Source organism: Sycon ciliatum, chromosome 1 (genome assembly GCF_964019385.1).
Source record: "Sycon ciliatum chromosome 1, ocSycCili1.1, whole genome shotgun sequence".
Classification (NCBI taxonomy): Eukaryota; Metazoa; Porifera; class Calcarea; order Leucosolenida; family Sycettidae; genus Sycon; species Sycon ciliatum.
The window spans coordinates 62,856,462-62,874,286 of record NC_088643.1 but is presented as its reverse complement, the minus strand read 5'-3'; the positions used below and the strand labels follow the sequence as shown (position 1 = coordinate 62,874,286).

The window sequence follows — 17,825 nt, the reverse complement described above, 5'->3', positions numbered from 1 at the left end:
AGGGAGCACACATGCTTCACACAGTTGTGATCAGGGAGCACACATGCTTCACACAGTTGTGATCAGGGAGCACACATGCTTCACACAGTTGTGATCAGGGAGCACACATGCTTCACTCTAACACATACAGTAAAACCTGTAACTAAAGACCACCGTGACCAGCGACGTGCCTGGTACTAAAGACCACCGTGACCAGCGACCTGCCTGGTACTAAAGACCACTTGGCGAATTCGCCAGGCACGGGCGGTCTCACTTCATATATGGTAGTGAGGTCCAAACCTCTAACTAAAGACCGCTTTTTCTGGCCCAAGGGGTGGTCGTCAGTCACAGGTTATACAGTACAGTGAAATCGAAGTAGCCTGGATTGACTCTACACATTGCCTTTCTCTTTGCATTTGGATAATACAAGACTATTTTTCTTTCGACCACACTGCATATCCCTTACTAGATACTGACTTGCCTTTAGTTTAGTCATTCGACCCCAGAGTACATGTACTTCAGTTATAAAGTGGGGATGTGTACGTCCCGTGGAGGTACGCTATACCGAAGTTTCAAAATAGGCTGGTGTGTGGTTTTTGAAGGAGGGCAAAGCAAACCAAAAAGAGCTACACGCCCAGATTGACTTCTGTGACGTCATGTCCTATTAGAAATACCCAGCATATTGATTCCACGTGTATCAAGAGTCCATATGGACTCTTGCTCGTACATGCAGGAGAGACAAGTATCCTGCGTCACATAGACAACGAACGGATCACGTAGAACTTCCAAATCCTGGGGGCAAAACTCACATCGTTTCAGGTACTAAGGTCTCGTGTTATCTCTCTCTCTCTCTCTCTCTCTCTCTCTCTCTCTCTCTCTCTCTCTCTCTCTCTCTCTCTCTCTCTCTCTCTCTCTCTCTCTCTCTCTCTCTCTCTCTCTCTCTCACACACACACACACACACACACACACACACACACACACACACACACACACACACACACACACACACAAACAAATGATTGGGCAGGAAAGAGCTGCTTCTTTCCAATTCCAGATTTCCAAAGTGATTCGCAGCAGTCACTACATGACTACATCCAGCTAAAGTTCTGTCCAAAACAAGAAGCCGGAGACAAAATTTAAAACCAGCCTAACACTAAAATGGGCTAAAAATAAAGATGGACGCAAGAATAAGCTTGCAGGACAGGACAGTAGAACAAGAAACAACAAAAGAGGGAAACGAGAAAGGCGCAACAAAGGAGGAGGGACAGAGAGACCAGTAAACAAAGAGAACAAAGGGAACACCAACAATAACGTTAGTTCTCCGTATCCAAATCAAAGATAAAGTCAATAGTGGCATGTGGCAGCCAGGCTCTCTAGATACACACTGTTGTACATTGTAGTAACAGAAAGGCAACGCGGGGAATTACGTGTGTCAAGTGAAAGAGCTACGGCCAGTCGGTTTTTTTGCAGGACGGGAATCGGTTAGGTTTCGTGAATTCAAAACGGGTCGGAAAATATTCGGCGTGTAGGTGCATAGATCGGGTATAGTCCCTGGCCAGTGCCCGTGCCTGTGGTGTGCAGCACAACACGCTCTGATGACGAAACTGGGCAAGGCCAGAGCCAGTCACACAAACACACATGCCGGCGGTAACATGCAGGGGGTAAGGGAAAGGCTCGCGACGGCTCCTACTGACAAATACATGATGCCATCTAAAGTGCTGGTACGCACGGCATTGCTGAAGCGGCGCATGTCCAGCGGGGAGGCAGAACTGCGTGGGCTCGCTTGAACTCATTCCATGCGCTACCATGCAGAATTTCCGAGCTGCTGCTGATGCCGCTGCTGCCGAATACGAGCAGCGGATGAGCATGACGGGGGCGTCATGCAGTACAGACACAGTGCCACCAACCTGCCCACCAGACAGCCATTTAACTGCCATGCATCGTCACTCACTAATCAATAACGGACGCCGGGTACGGCCAGAGCAGCACGAGATACAGCACTAGGACAGCACGCGACCAAGGCTGGCTGGCTGTGACGTCCAGAAGGAAGACACAATGCGGCGAAGACTGTGCAATTTCAGAACTCGACACGGCAAGGCAGGCAGCCTGAACGACCGTGGCCTCACTCACTCCGCCACTGCCTCATAGAAGAGAATATAACCGGATTCCTGTCGTTTGGTGTCGGCCACACTGCCAAAAAACAACTCTAAGCTCCTCGCATCAATATGCTGCAGCGAACGAAAACAGAGAAGAGAAGGCATCATACAAAATGGTCAATAATGCCTTTGTCTTTTCAATGGCAGCTACATTTGCTGCAGTACACAGGTAGGATGGGCATCACTATCATTTACTGGACTGTTGTTCAACTGTAATGCTGTACCAGGTACACTTAGGCATGGTCTGGCGACAAATAGCCAGCGTGACAGTCTTAGTTTCAAACTCACATCAACGACGTCATCGTCGAACAAGTACCATGTGTTGCCTTGGGTTCGGGCAACGGTGATGTAGTGACCTCTGTTGGGGCCACTGCAGTTGGCAAAACACACAAACAAACACATTAGATATGAGGGCAAACGACCAGGGTAGGTGAACAGAATTTTAGGCACAGAGAAGCAGTTCCCTTCAAATTCGTAGGTTAGAAATAACACGAGACCTGGTGGATTAACGTGCTAAGACATACTCAGATGGCAGAAAAGTGATACATTACAGCGCTGTTGTGAAGGTAATCCAACCTACCCGTACTCACTCGATTAGAAGCCGGGGGCTTCTATTTTTTTAATACCAATTTTGACGAGGCTTCTATTCAAGAGGGGCTTCTATTCGAGAGGGGCTTCTATTCGAGAGGGGCTTTATTGTTTCATTCTATACCAGAATTCCAATCGAATCTCTAAAACTCCCTTATCCACAGCAACTCGGCCCCGAGTTAGTTGGCACACACTACGTCGACCAGGACATCTACCAATATGTGCACGCACGAGATGTTGTTGCACACTTGACCGTAACATACACGGCACTACCTGGTCACCCCATGCTTCGCGAATGGTAGTCCGGGCTTCTATTCGAGAGGGGCTTGCATTTTTCAAACAGGGGGCTATTATTCAAGAGGGGCTTCTAATCGAGTGAGTACGGTATATCAGCAGTAATGGGGTGATGACAAGGAGAGCTATCACACTATGGAGAATAACAACAGCTTTGGAAGACACGCATGTTTTCGAAGTTCATCACGGGCGAATGTGGACACTAGGGGATAATTCGTCTGCTCGTTGAATCGGTATTCGAGCGAATGATCATCCGTGGAAATCATGGTTTGCTACATGATGACATCACTAGCGAGCAATGAGCACAGAAAATACTTCAAATGGTATCAATCTTGGCTCAGTGAGCCCAACTGAAGAGAAACATGGTTCATATTTAGCACTACACGTAGTCATATTCGTAATACGCCATAGTGTACTTCAGAGTAAGGGACGATTCTGACATATGGGCGCCCATTGGTTGCAAAGCACCCCGATATGAGATGTTCTACCGAATGGCACTATTCGACGATATTGTCTAGTACAGAAAACCGTGTGTGCAACTGCATGCTACAAAACTGCATGCTACAATCCAGGACGGGTTTCAGCCCCACATGACACACACATCAAGTTGGCTGATAACCCAAACCCCAGACTGCGCATTCGGGTTTAGGTAGAAGTGCCACGAAACCTGCTCACTGGTATGAATCGCACATGGAATACGCGTAGGATTCCCGACGATAATAATTCAAAGCTTCCAATTTGCGTACAAATGCTCAACGTCTACTGTACACTGTACACTGTACTGGGCAATTCAGAGTGCACGGAATCCATGTCTGCACGATGTGTGCATGATGTGTGCATGATGTGTGCATGATGTCTGCATGATGTGTGCAACTGCATGATGTGTGCAACTGCATGCTACAATCTAAGCATTCTGGCACACTTCTATGATGTTGTAGGTGCCAAATTGGACAATTACTGCCATGGACCTGTGTAACTATTTCCTGCTGTGGTTATGCAGGTTTCCATATTCCACGATACGGAGAGATGGACCGACAAGAAAGAAAGCAGAGAGACATGGGAGAGAGAGAGAGAGGGATGGAGAGACTATTATCTAAAAAGAAAGCCAGAACCAATTAGAATATTCGGCACATTTCACTCTTGCGATGACAGCCGACGGCACACGACACACTTGTGATCATGGCATAAAGAAAGACATGGCATACAAAACTGAAGACTCACGTTCCACAGTGGATGACGACCGCCATGAGCTGATAGAGTCTTTCCGCTTGCTCAGCATCATGTGCCTGAACAGAGACAACAAGAACAACCAGGTATATTTTAAACAGTAAAAGAATTGTAAAAGAATGGCAGCATACTAGTATGTACGGTTTTTGGATGGAACAAAGATTGACGGTTACCAATACTAATACAGAAGAAGCTAAATATTTAAGACAGCTTGCAGCGACACACCGAATGCAGGTACAATTGTACATCACACCTTACCGTATTGAACACCCGAAGTTCACACGGGAACGCCACACGATAGTTGAGCTTGGTGAAGCGCCCCAGCTGCTCATGGTACTTGAACCGCTTGAGATGCAGCACTAGCACAGGTGGCAGCTTTTTGATTAACATCCTGCAAGAACATAATGGCACAGCGTACAAGTGAGTAAGCGAGTGAATGTGTGGGTGTGTGGGTGCATGTGTGCGTGTGTGTGCGCGTGTGCGCATGCGTGCGCGTGTGCGCATGCGTGCGTGTGTGTGTGTGTGTGTGCGTGTGTGTGTGTGTGTGTGAGCATGTGTGTGTGTGTGTGAAAGAGGGGGGGGGGGAGAGAGAGAGAGAGAGAGCGAGAGAGAGAGAGAGAGAGAGAGAGAGAGAGAGAGAGAGAGAGAGAGAGAGAGAGAGAGAGAGAGAGAGAGAGAGAGAGAGAGAGAGAGAGAGAGAGAGAGAGAGAGAGAGACAGTGCAGTCCTACAGTGTTGCACATCTCTGACAATTCAACCGGCTACTTGTGAGTTTGCTGACCACTGTATCAGTGACAGCTTGGACAGTGAGGGTACAATGAACATAGTATGAGGTCGTCTATACACTCTCAAGCTGAATAATATGTGACCATGTGATCACCTGAGAAATCACGTAATGGTATCTGCACAGCCATACAAACAGTTTCATGTCTGCGAACCCAGGCTCCAAAGCAAGCATGGGTGCATGAGCTTACACTCTCTTCCCCTGCAATTAGAATGTTGCCTACTCTTTTCGTCGCAAAGTGTTACCGTAAAAGTACGTAAATAAGTACCTGCCCGAAAGAAATACCCCCTTCATTCTTTTGGCTCTGTCTGTTGAAGTCAAGTCAAGCCCGATAAACATACTGCCCGAAATAAGTACTGGTACGGTGCGCACATGCAGCACGTAGCATGTACATCGACATGAAAATGACTTCTCCACTACACACAAGTCAGGTCCGAAAGTTAGTTCGTGCCCGAAAGTCAGTACCCGCCCGAAAGTTAGTACGGGTGTGGTCACTAAATTCGAAAGTAAATACGTACTTATTTACGGACTTTTACGGTAGTGTCACAATCATTAAGGTGTTTCAAAACAGAGCATTGTGCCTACAGTGCCATGGGTGGTTAATTCAGCGTATACAGTGCCACCGGAATGACAATCATGCACTGTAAACTAGGCAACTAGGAAGACTGACCTGTGTGTGTATGTGTGTGTGTGTGTGTGTGCGTGCGCGCGCGTGTGTGTTTGTGATACAGTGGAACATACATGTCTCGTCTTAAATCTGAGAAGAAAAGTACACATATCCAGTTAGTAGCTATGTGCATACCTTTTCTGGGCTTCCTGCTTGCTCCGACAGGTGTCACAATAGTACTTATACTCTGAGCTAAGCGTCTCCGTCAGTGAAAACCCACTGAGAACACAGGCAGAAAAGGAGAAAGGGAGATGATGTACAAATGGAGATTAAAATTGTGACAAAAGAGGCTTCACATTTAATATTCAGTGGAAAAATTGGCAACTAAATGACTACTATGCAGACAAGTAGAAAGGAATGGGGACGCATGGATAGGAGTTGAGCAACTCTCGACCATTGTAACTACAGTCCAATCAGCAGAAGATGAGCGCTGGCTCTGGAGAGCTCCAGTATTTGGCGATTTTGTGGTGTACTGTGCAGTGCCGCGAGATTCGAAACTTGAAAAAGGGTCCAAAAATGGTAGCTCAACTGGGGTTCGAACCACAAATGTACTGCTCTGCAAGTGGAGTGAACAGCCTGGATTTTCATGGTTTTTCCCCAATTCAGTGCTTTGGGGGCAAAACCTGGCCGAAATCCTATTCTTGTTATGGCTTGCTCTTTGGAGAAATAGACTTCAAAAACACAATTAGAAGAGCATTCCATGGGGGATTGCCAAAAAAATTGTGACGAAAACTCAAAATTTGACCCGTTTATGGGCAAAAGCTAGGATATCACCTTTTTCTGAATAGACTGTAGATATAAATATACCGTCACTACTAAGTCTTATTAATATTGGCTCAGTATCTGAGTGTAAAAATTAGATCGGTTTGTGAGTAAGTGAGGTGGGGTGGGGGATTTACGGGCATGTTGTTACATGTACCGGATAATGGCCAATATGCAGCCAGATAGAAGTTCACTGTTTCCTGTGTTTTCTGATGATCGCTTTAATAGTGCGTGAAACTCGGAGTGAAAGCACTTTTGTCATCCTCTTATTATTGTTAGAAATTCACTAACTAGTAACAACTCAGAACGGTCCACGATTACATTCCCTTCTTCACGAAACACCTGACCTTACACTACAGCTTACCGCAGACACGCCGAAATACTAGTGTTATCCAAGATGTCCACGGACAAGTCAAGAAAAGACTCGTCCTTGTACTTGACCTAGTTATGGACATACACGTGCATAGGAACACCCACATGGGCATGTGCACGTGCACACACACACACACACACACACACACACACACACACACACACACACACACACACAAACACACAAACACACACACACATGTCAATACAGTTCAAAACAGCACAATAATAAAAGTCATGAACTTGTCACAAAATAACTACAGTAAAACCTGTAACGAACGACCACCCCTTGGTGCCCGGAAAAGTGGTCTTTAGTGGCAGGTGGTCTTTAGTTAGAGGTTTGCACCGCGCGACCATATATGGATCCCAATATATGATATGTATGTCAAAATGCAGATAATACAATCCCCCGCCACTTGCACACTGACATTCTTCTTTCAGATCATACAACACTTGGAGAGAGAGAAAATCAAGTTTTTTATACACCGGAAGCGATACGACCTTTTGACCCGTATGTCGACTCACTGGGTTTCCAGAGCAGCGCTGGCCTGGCCAGGCAGTGGACTAGTCACTATCGACTCCATCCTCATCTGTGTGCGACTACACTTTGTACTGGTATCAGTGTGTAGATCTACACTACAGTGGAAACTCAGTCGCTCTGACTTACTTGGATGTAGTGCAGTGTAGCGTAAACTGTACTGGTGTGTACCAGTACGTGATGCGGCGATGTTGCGAGTTTTCGCACCTTCACTGTAGACTATTATCCGCCATCGTATCCTGGCCTGTGTTCCGTACAGGTGAGTACATGTACCGTAGCATGCTAGCTAGCCAGTACAGACTGTCAGTGTCACCTGGTGACTGAGCTGGGTGATTGCACTTCGACAGAGAGCCGCTCAGTCTTAGTTTCTCCTTCGAGTAGTAACATCGATCAAAGAGCGCTTTGGATGCGCTCTCCAAGACGTTTCCTATCATGTTATTGTTTGTTCTTGACAGCACTTGAAATTATGACAGGTGTAGTGCAGTCCACACTGATTCCACAGTAAAAATGAGACTGCGTTCATTTGTCCAGCTGTAGTATCGAAACGACCATGGAAAATCATCAAAATTTCGAGAAGGAGCTTCGAGCAATGTTTGATTTGCTACATCGCGGTCGCTAGTTACGGGTCAAAATTCGACATTGGGACAAGAAAAGGTGGTCGCTGGTCGCGTTCAGCAGGTAGTCGCTAGTCACAGTGCATTTTGCATGTGAGACCGTCCGTGCCTGACGAAGTGGTCGGTAGTACCAGGCCGGTCGCTAGTCACGGTGGTCATTAGTTACAGGTTTTACTGTAGTTGCATGAGCTGAGAATTTACCGAGATCAACCGACACCAACGACTGACGAACACCAATGGGTGGGGTGCTTTGCGTACTAAACATTTCAACTTACCATTTCACAAGTCATGCACTTCGTCTCGTTGGTAAGGGTACCTTGAAAGATCTCATGCACCCAGTTGACTTCGGAGCCTGCACCACAGCTTGGGTCCTCTTCTAGGCGAGCTTTCTTCTCTCCTATGGAGGAGAGGGAGCAAAGGAAAAGAAGTCACTGGACACTTACAGTACATCTATACTCAGAAGACACATATAGTCTTGATCCAGCGGGAAAGCAGGTACCTGGGCTGATACTATATACTCAGAAGACACATATAGTCTTGATCCAGCGGGAAAGCAGTAACCTGGGCTGATACTATATACTCAGAAGACACATATAGTCTTGATCCAGCGGGAAAGCAGGTACCTGGGCTGATACTATATACTCAGAAGACACATATAGTCTTGATCCAGCGGGAAAGCAGTAACCTGGGCTGATACTATATACTCAGAAGACACATATAGTCTTGATCCAGCGGGAAAGCAGGTACCTGGGCTGATACTATATACTCAGAAGACACATATAGTCTTGATCCAGCGGGAAAGCAGGTACCTGGGCTGATACTGTATACTCAGAAGACACATATAGTCCCGATCCAGCGGGAAAGCAGTAACCTGGGCTGGTGCTAGTATCTTGTTCAAAGCCCTCCCAGTACAATAACACCCATGCACATGCTTTCCACTAGCTAATGAGAAGAGTGACACACACGTGTGCACACATACACACACACACACACACACACACACACACTTGTACTTGCTCACTGCCATAACTGGTCACGTGGGTCCTCCCTTGGGAGAGGGAAGGGAGACTCAAAAGGAATCTTGGAAAGAGGGCTCAGTTGGCTATTGAACCGCCCAGCGGCCGACACCCCCTGAAATCCCCAAACTATGGGTGGACTTGGAAATGATCCCACTTATGGGCTCACTACACCTCAGTAAGTGGGTGAGGACAAGGTGCAGAAAAAGGATTGACGGCGTCAGGGTGTCCGTCCCAGGATCCAACTGCAGTTACCCCTGCCCCCGGTGAAGGTGATACTTGCTACTAGTATGGGTGGCTAAATCAGAGTGGATCTGATATAGGCTTCACTAGCACCATTGATTACACAAGAGTTAATCTAGCCAGAAGTAGTCCATGGTTAACAGGTATGTATACTTCAAATTGAAAGCATGAACCCTGAAACCAACAAAGGTGGCAGGTACGACATCACACCTTCAACTTCAAGCAGCCGAGCCCGTTGGCAGTAGACCCAACACTATCTGGCATAAGTGTACCCACCAACCGAACACACACATACACACACAGGTGGGCAACGATACATACAAATGCATGCATGTCACGGTACCTACAAAATAACACCACCCACAAACACCCTGAGTGCATCCTAGCTGAAGCTCTCGCCACATTCAAAGATGTCAACAGTTGTCAAAGCACTACGATGTGACGTTTACATTTTAACTAATGCACACCATTAGAGAAGAAGCGTAAACAAATTTTGTAATAAGATCTTGAGAGTCTGGGTTCGAGTAACGAAAGTTCATGCAAACTTTCGTCACAACTCGCCCCGGAACTTGCCTGGCAGCACACCAGTAACTTGTTTTCGGAAAAGGTTCAGAAGTCGAAGCCTTGCACCCCATGCACTCTACTGAACATGAGTTTTACAGAAAACTCTTCAATATTAACAGTTTCTCACTCTGTGAAGCTTCGCAAGCAAACGTGTTACTCAGTCTTTCGCTGCTCATTTATCACAAGGACTTTTTCACTCTGCGCAACCCTCCTTTACTTTGGTAATGTCCCGTGTGACAAGGATGTAGTCAAGTAAGTCAACACATGTCATGTGCATGCTCTAACCTTCAAGTAGATCCGCAAAGGTATTGATCAAGTAGTTGAACAACTCCTGTGCATCTTGCTGTGTATAACTCTCAAATTGCACTGCGAAAAACAACAATGCACGCAAACGCACACAAACAACAACAACAACAACAACAACAACAACAACAACAACAACAACAGCAACAGCAACAGCAACAGCAACAGCAACAGCAACAGCAACAGCAACAACAACAACAACAACAACAACAACAACAACAACAACAACAACAACAACAACAACAGCAACAGCAACAGCAACAGCAACAGCAACACAGGAATGGATTCGTGCTGACACAATTGCTGCATGCACGCCTGCCATGATTCACAGCAGAAAAGGCTAACCCTACAGAGCTAAAGGAAGTACCGGAATTCAGGGAAATCGTCCGTTTCCCATTTTCACTCACAAAATCGGGGAAGGTTTTGCACAATCTTCTTCGACTTGTGTTGGGATTAAAATTTTGTGAACTAAAAAACCCGCTACTGTGTATCATAAAGTACCAATGAAGTTCCACTATATCTATCAGGGCAGGTTTGGGCCAGGCTTTGGCATAGCAATGTATAGAAAAATGGTATCCTTGTGGTTGCGCTACATGGTTCAAGTGTCCAAATATTATCAGAGGCTATCCACTTAGATTAATACATGGTCCATTTGATCTGGTCACATACTGTCTGGTAAGCAAATAAATACATACAACCAGGAGAGAGGAAAACATGCATATGGCTAGGAAAACATACCATTTTCTTTTCTGAGCTTGGCAATGAATTTCTTCGGCGTCACCACACTGTTCTTTCGGCGGTTGGTGTGAATGCACGTAAAGACTTCCGCCAGGCATGTCAGCAATGTATCCGCACGGCTCGGTGGCTTGTACGCCAGCACACGTTCCCGAAACGGTCGACAGAAGTAGAGCGCCTGGATGATCGAGTTGCAGTAGCACGTGTTGCCGAACTACATGGACGTAAGAAAAAATATCAGAATGAAGGAAAGATAACCGCTATACTCTACACATTTCGCAGAGCTGAATGTGTTGCTGATGATGATCTGCAAATGTGAACACATGATCATGATGTACTGGTAGTCTGGTACATGTATTGTAATGCTATGCAGTCGAATTTTAAACACGCTTCTCCCGTGTGGTCAATTAAAAGTCAAAGTCGATTGTTAGTGGTAGTCGACTACATGTATTTGCACCATTGCACAGTAGAACACCTACATTGTACAGTCCAAACAGTCGATCTGATGTTGTCCCATCCACGGGATGTTCTGCGTTCGAGCTGGTGCCGTTCCCCTACGGTCAATATCAGAAAACAAACAGAGAAAACGAACTTGGAAAAATTCGCCCATCGCTGTGTTCATAGAAGCCAAGCAGTACTACCATCGTGATTCTCTTAGCTGATTGGAGACAATCTGAAAAAATATCCAGTCACACCATGTCTTTTCGGATGTTATGTGCGACAGCTAGCTGTGGACACTCGATACGACTAAACAGAGATGTCTTCCAATTGCAATTTCGAAATTTCAACCAATTTCAAACAAAATGTCACACGCACAAGTATGTAAGTCACAACTTTCTAAAGAGCTTGCTTCTTTTGTGCAGAGCACGGAGGAGAGTTTTACAGCCAACGTTCGTCCACAATGACCACATTGGTGAGACAAGGCCCAGTGTCAGTGACAATAGCAAGACTAGGCGAAGAGCCTTGCAAGAGTGGTCAATTTTGTTGTGGGTGCTACTACAAGAATGACTTTGAAAGTGGCATCATCGTTCGTCATCATGAGGCCCCAATGACATCATGCTTCGTATACAGACTACAAAAATAAATAATTTTAATTGTAGACTGCCGACAGTGCTAGTGCCGACTGCACTAGCTGCACTGCAGTGGCTGACGAGATCTCGAGACTGCACAATAGTCAATAGTCAATACAATGATTATGTGCAGTGTGCATGGTGTGTGTACAGTTGGGTTATCTGGCCTGGTTATATTATGGACTCTTGTCTTGATGCAGTCCTAATTTTTGCAGATCAAGCTTCTTTGACTTTTAATTTTATTTGGATGTGGAAAAAAAACAAAGCAGAAGACTAGAGTAGAGCTAGAGGTCTGTTCCAGGCTAGGGTATGAAACCCTCTTGCAGTTCTACTTCTGTATTACCAAGACTTGGCAAGAGTACATAACCCTACTCTTGGGTACCGTCAGGCTACATAATCATTGTACATGTAGTTCTCTGGCATCAAGAGTACATACTCTTGCTGGCATGCATAGACTCCAGACAACATGATGCATGTACATGTATTTGGGGGTTATGTGCTCTTGCCCATACAAATTATTATATCTGGGCTTTCTGCATGCCAGAGCACAATAATTATTATTATCATCACTGTACACGTGTAGACAATACTACACTGTAAAGCGACAAACTTTCGCGGCGTGCAAATTTAGCGTTTCCTTAAACCGGGCCGGTTGACGATGAGAAACGTTTGCGATTCTATCCCTTCAGTCGGATCTTGTACTGTCTACAATCAATGTACGGAGAGGTTTGCGGCGATTTGTATTCGCGAATGTGTGATGGTCGCGAAGATAGCGAAATTTAATCTCTAGCGAAAGTTTCTCACTTTACAGCAAGTCCTGGCTTTACGCCCTGACAAACCCTGCACTGCGGTGCAGCCTGGTGGTCTCTGAAAACAAGGGTACTACATGTACCAGGATTACATACCCCCCCCCCCCTTCTATACTGTAACCGGACAACCACACCTACGGAGCAGGCGGCGGATGAAACCAGGTCTCTGTATCTTGAATAGTCGTTACGTGCATTATCAAGCGCAAATCTTGGTGTTGGGGGTAGAAAACTGCTTACTTGCGGCTAGCTGGCATCTTGCAGGCCCTTGTTTGTAAGTCCAGGGCAGAGTGACAGGTTTTAACAACAGTGAACAAACTGAAAACCCTCAACACTATACTAGCAGGGGGTAATGCAACGGTGAACTTTTTTCTTTTTGCACTGAAAGCCAAAAATCAGATTTCATTACATTCATTAGATGTCCAGGCTGCCACAAGACAAAGAATCACAGATTCCACCAACAACAAAGACGACGAGAACAACAACAAACCACCACCACCACCAAAAACAAACAGCATCGTACCAAGCACCGAGTGGGCATAGCAAAATATTTAGAGGCCAATACAGGTAACAACATGGGCAACATTAGGAAACATTATAATGAAACACCCACACATGGTCACACGGACTAAAGTAAGAATCAGCTAAAAACGGGAGAAAGCATGAAAAAGAGCAGTCCATGTGATGTGGAAGGTACATACATGTTCATTATGTTAGGATACTGACCGGCACAGGGCAAAGCCTGCAGTGAAAAAAAAAGACTACCGATATATAAAAACAACCTGTACAGCCTGCATGGGTGAAAAGAAACGGAGAGAGCAGTAGTTCTCACAGGCAACACGGCCACAGAGTGCGTGCGGAATGCGCAGTCGAGCCCGCCAGAGTGCCCGCTATCGACGGGATCCCATGCCAGTTCTCCCCAGCGCTGCTACACATACACGGGACATGTATGTACATGTATGTACATGGTGCATACAGTGGTGACACCGTACTAAACAAAGCAACAGCAGAGCATCCGGGAGCTGCACTGGGCGTACAGCATGAGCACACAACTAATTCTGTAGCACACAAATCTCACGCCATTAAGAGTGGGTGTCCTCCATGTGCAGAAACGGAAGATGATCTCATCAAGCCTCTTCTTCCTTTTCCTCCTCGTCGTCGTCTTCCTCTTCACTATCCTCCTCCTCATCATCATCGTCACTTTCAAACGTGTTCTGCGGGATGCTGTAGATACGCATGACCGGCTTGTTAGGGTCCTTGACGATCAGGTACTGCAGAAATAACACAAACAAGCACATTTGGAGTACATTAGCTGAACTGTAGACGTGTCCAGTAAGAAGCATTAATCCAAAAGGACATCTTATCATCAAGAAACTAAAGCCACTAAAGCACAAAAGTTACTTTGGTGATGTTCATAGCTGCAGCAGCAACCCCAAAGCAACCAAATCCAGTGAAGGTTCAGATCGTGTAGACCCAGAGGGAAAACTAGTAGTTTTATTTATTTTGTTGTGCTGCGCTGATAAGTCCACATAGGACGAAACAGTTCTGTAAGCCGAGTGAGTATTACAAAAGCACATTTTTTTACGTGCACTGCACAGACATATAGACTGATCGTGGAAGTGGTTGTGTCCACAAGCACACGCACCCACACTCGTGAATTAACACCGACACAGCAACCATCAAGCAAATAGCCCCTACACCACACAAAAGCAAACACAGTCCAGAGCTGGGATTCTTACCTTGCCACTCTGCATACCCATGAGAGCGTCGATGATGACTCGCAGCACACCCCAGCAGTTGGACATGTCCAGGGTGATCTGAGCAGCGAACTCATTTGGGTTGAACTGCTGTGTGCCAAGGATGGCATGCTTGGAGGAATCACGCGGGCTGACACGGGACACATAGCCAAACTTGATGATGTCCGAGCCGGCGAGCAGTGCGGACAGCGTCCACTTGGCAAGCTTGCACGAGTTGTTCTTCAGCTCAGTTGCAAGGACAGCACCGCGCTGGTTGTCCAGCTTCTGGCGCCAGTCAACACCGGCCACCTTGGGATCCCATTCGTTGAGTGTCTTGATGCTCATGTACTGCAGCTCACCACCGGGTTTCGTTGTAGACACAGCATCGTGCTCACAGCGGGCTACCAGCGTAATGTCCTCTCCAAGATTCCACTTCCTGTAGCGATACCCGACCGAAGCAACCTCTCCCTCGTCATCTTCCGTGACAAACGGATTCGATTCGGCAAACTGGTGACGTTCACTGCCACGCTTAAGCACTTGCTGCGAGAAGTTCTGGTTGATGAAGGTAGCCTCCAGAGCAAGGTTGGCCGGTGCATTGATACTGGCACCTTCATCTTGTGGAGGTTCCGTGGCAGTTTCTGAAACACTGAGAAGATCGAACTGCGAGTTGTCACGCTTGTCCAAGAAGAGCTTGTTGCCAACACGCTGAGCAATGATATCCCAACTGTACACGGAGCGTGAACAACTCATCAAACATGCTAGGATGGCATCCGTAGCGAACACATTTCCTTCGCTGCTTAACTTCCTTATAACAGGGTCATCAGTGGAGGTGACCTTGTGGAACACTCTCGTCACACCGGCAAGCGGTCGCTGGTGCTTTGTAGTGACACGGTCATAAGACTTGTCGTAGTACTCCAGACTGCCGCAGGTCTTCAAATCTTCAGCTGGCTCAACCTCGAAATGAAGCTTGGACAACTGTGCGAATTCGATTTCGTGTACACATCTCCATTCCGGGTGAATCTCCACACTTGCTTGACGAGGTTTCAGCTGCGTTTTCGGCTGATCGTTCCACCGTCGTCCATACCATTGCTTCTGCCATTTGCGCTGCAATCTCAAACGATCCCGGTCACGACCCTTCTGTACCTTTGACAATGTCTCCATCTTCCTTTCCTCGCGACGTTCTCTGTCTCTGCGAGCATTGTTGTTGCGCTGGAACCGGGTTCTGTTACGCAGGTATCCAGGACGCTGCGGGCGAGTAGTATCAACAAGCTGGAAGGACGATTCGTCCTCTTCATGAATATACTGGAACAGGGTAGCTCCGGAGGCGAATTGCGAGTTGTACCGGTTCATGTAACGACGATCCTGGTAAGCTGAGTCTGTCCAATTTGCAGCCTTTCCCAACTTATCTGCCTTGCTGTACTGCTGGTAGGGTACTTTGAAGCCCTCTGCAGGCTCGCAAGGTCCCCATCCTTTATCATTCGACTGAATCGCTGGGAGCTTGAAGGAGCTAGTAGCCATGATGAACCTTGATCAAACACCCATACACGGAGAAAATTATTGTAACCTCACTACAGGATCAAAAAGGAAAACAGATCCCACGAACAATTCTTCAGACGCTTCTTTGTTGAGCTACTTATCTTCCAAAGGTTGCAATCTTTTTCAGTTCAAACATGCACAAAATCATCCCAAGAACAGTTTTTTTCTCCGCGATGCATCCACCATTTTGCCACCAACAATAATTAATTTTTGTAGATCGAACATGATACATTCGACGTCATCACATGCCTGCGCATGCCCATCATCGAGATTCTGATATCACTATGACGTACAATGATTGTTATAATACTCATAAAAAGGACACACTTCAGATTATCATGCTCATTACAAACATCTTGAAAGTTTTTAGTGCTAGATTGCTGAATGTTTTGGAAGCCGTACATCCACACAAAGAAACCCAACCTTTGCAAGCAGAAACAAATTAAATTCACACTTAGGCTGTTAGGTAGGTCGTCAAAACCTCGTTAGTTACATGTATGTCCAGTGGTTGTCTCTTGTTGTCGCACTACATGTCACGCTTATTGAGTTTTCTCGCACTTGCACCTTTGTGTCATTATTGCAATTTTCGCTGTCACTTTAGCTATCTTCTTTTTTGCGCTGTTTTACCACCTTCTTACTGTATTTAATCCACTGTTCCTGTTCCTTTTCCCTTGCCTGTATTTCACCTGACGAGAAGGCTTGAAAGTGTACTTGTGAAGACAAAAACTTTCAAGATGTTTGTATTAAATGAGCCTGAAGTGTGTCCTTTTTATGAGTATTATTGCATTTTTGTCTCAGAGGAAACTGTTTACGTACAATGTTCCTCCCCATATTTCTGCATTGTTTACTATGAAATACCAAGAGTACAGTCATGATTATGTTATGTACTCTTGCTATTAGTAGTATTACTATGTTCACCATCGTACTGTATGGCTGGCGTTGAACTTGAATGAACCATAGCGGCACAGTACTCATGGTACTTGGCACAACAATAGTACAATGTCATGTATAATTGTAGTAGTATGCGCACTTGTATGCGACTCATGACCAGTCAGTAACCTTACCGGTATGTGTAGTCACTGTAGATTTGCACACCGGCACCATACTATAATAATAAATTTTTAATATTTTTAAATGATCAAGAGTACAGAACCCCCCCCCCCCCCCACGGGGGCCCCCAGGTTATCATGTACTCTTGATACTGTACATGTATTTTGTAGTAGAATAGATTTATCTCAAGTAGGGTTAAAGGGTGCAAAGGTGAATGCCTAGTGAAATACAACTTTGCATTGTATGATGCCGGGAGTAGTGCAGTGAACCAGGCAGTACTGTACTACCAAGAGTAGTACAATACTATAGAATACTATTACTGCTTGGTGTGGACCATAGTGATCTGGTGATCATTGTGATCAAAATGCCCTGCTACATTGAATTACCAGTAGCATGAGTATAGCCACTATCTGCCACACATAATAATCTTACATAAGCTGTAGCAAGAACAAAGTACACTGGCAGAGAACACTCATATCTTCTCTTATCTGGGCAGTCCAAGACCGGGCACTGGCCATGCATGTAACTGGGAAATGAACGTAACTCTGGATCGTGTACACTTCATAGGGAAGGGCCGGAGATATGGCGTATGCCGTCACCAATCCACAAAATTGACAAAACAGTAGTAATTGTTCCACTAACACTCTCCCACAGGGTGCCAGGTAGACCGAGGTGCCAGCAACTTTGATGTCCGGATAAGAGAGATATACAAGCGTATAACCAAATCCCATTCCCCGTTTGATATTAGACTAATATTTTGCTTGATGATCACGTAAGCGTCAAGG

The 17,825-nt window shown here is 45.9% G+C and overlaps 2 protein-coding genes across 2 annotated transcripts; both read right to left on the bottom strand.

Annotated features, from left to right (window-relative positions):
- Nucleotides 1-996: 996 nt before the first annotated feature.
- LOC135804791 (ubiquitin carboxyl-terminal hydrolase 12-like) lies at nucleotides 997-11,854 on the bottom strand. Its single transcript, XM_065318748.1, has 11 exons — nucleotides 11,484-11,854; nucleotides 11,322-11,396; nucleotides 10,846-11,056; nucleotides 10,090-10,170; nucleotides 8,257-8,378; nucleotides 6,822-6,898; nucleotides 5,831-5,914; nucleotides 4,504-4,636; nucleotides 4,240-4,304; nucleotides 2,425-2,506; nucleotides 997-2,208 (listed from the first exon to the last, which is right to left on the bottom strand). The coding sequence occupies exons 1-11, from the start codon at nucleotides 11,484-11,486 to the stop codon at nucleotides 2,107-2,109; spliced, it is 1,035 nt and encodes a 344-aa protein (XP_065174820.1). The 5' UTR covers nucleotides 11,487-11,854; the 3' UTR covers nucleotides 997-2,106.
- A 1,384-nt stretch (nucleotides 11,855-13,238) lies between these two features.
- On the bottom strand, nucleotides 13,239-16,128 carry LOC135804790 (eukaryotic translation initiation factor 3 subunit D-like). Its single transcript, XM_065318747.1, has 2 exons — nucleotides 14,458-16,128; nucleotides 13,239-13,989 (listed from the first exon to the last, which is right to left on the bottom strand). Exons 1-2 carry the CDS (start codon nucleotides 15,970-15,972, stop codon nucleotides 13,846-13,848), a joined length of 1,659 nt encoding a protein of 552 aa, XP_065174819.1. The 5' UTR covers nucleotides 15,973-16,128; the 3' UTR covers nucleotides 13,239-13,845.
- Between the last annotated feature and the right edge of the window lie 1,697 nt (nucleotides 16,129-17,825).

Excerpts from the sequence above, each read along its gene's own strand:
- LOC135804791 (XM_065318748.1), bottom strand. Across the intron at positions 6,899-8,256 it reads AGTGCATGACTTGTGAAATG|GTCAAGTACAAGGACGAGTC; the intron begins GTAAGTTGAAAT and ends GTCCATAACTAG. Across the intron at positions 4,305-4,503 it reads AACTTCGGGTGTTCAATACG|GCACATGATGCTGAGCAAGC; the intron begins GTAAGGTGTGAT and ends GTCTCTGTTCAG.
- LOC135804790 (XM_065318747.1), bottom strand. The coding sequence starts at position 15,972 with ATGGCTACTAGCTCCTTCAAGCTCCCAGCGATTCAGTCGAATGATAAA. Across the intron at positions 13,990-14,457 it reads TGGGTATGCAGAGTGGCAAG|TACCTGATCGTCAAGGACCC; the intron begins GTAAGAATCCCA and ends TTATTTCTGCAG.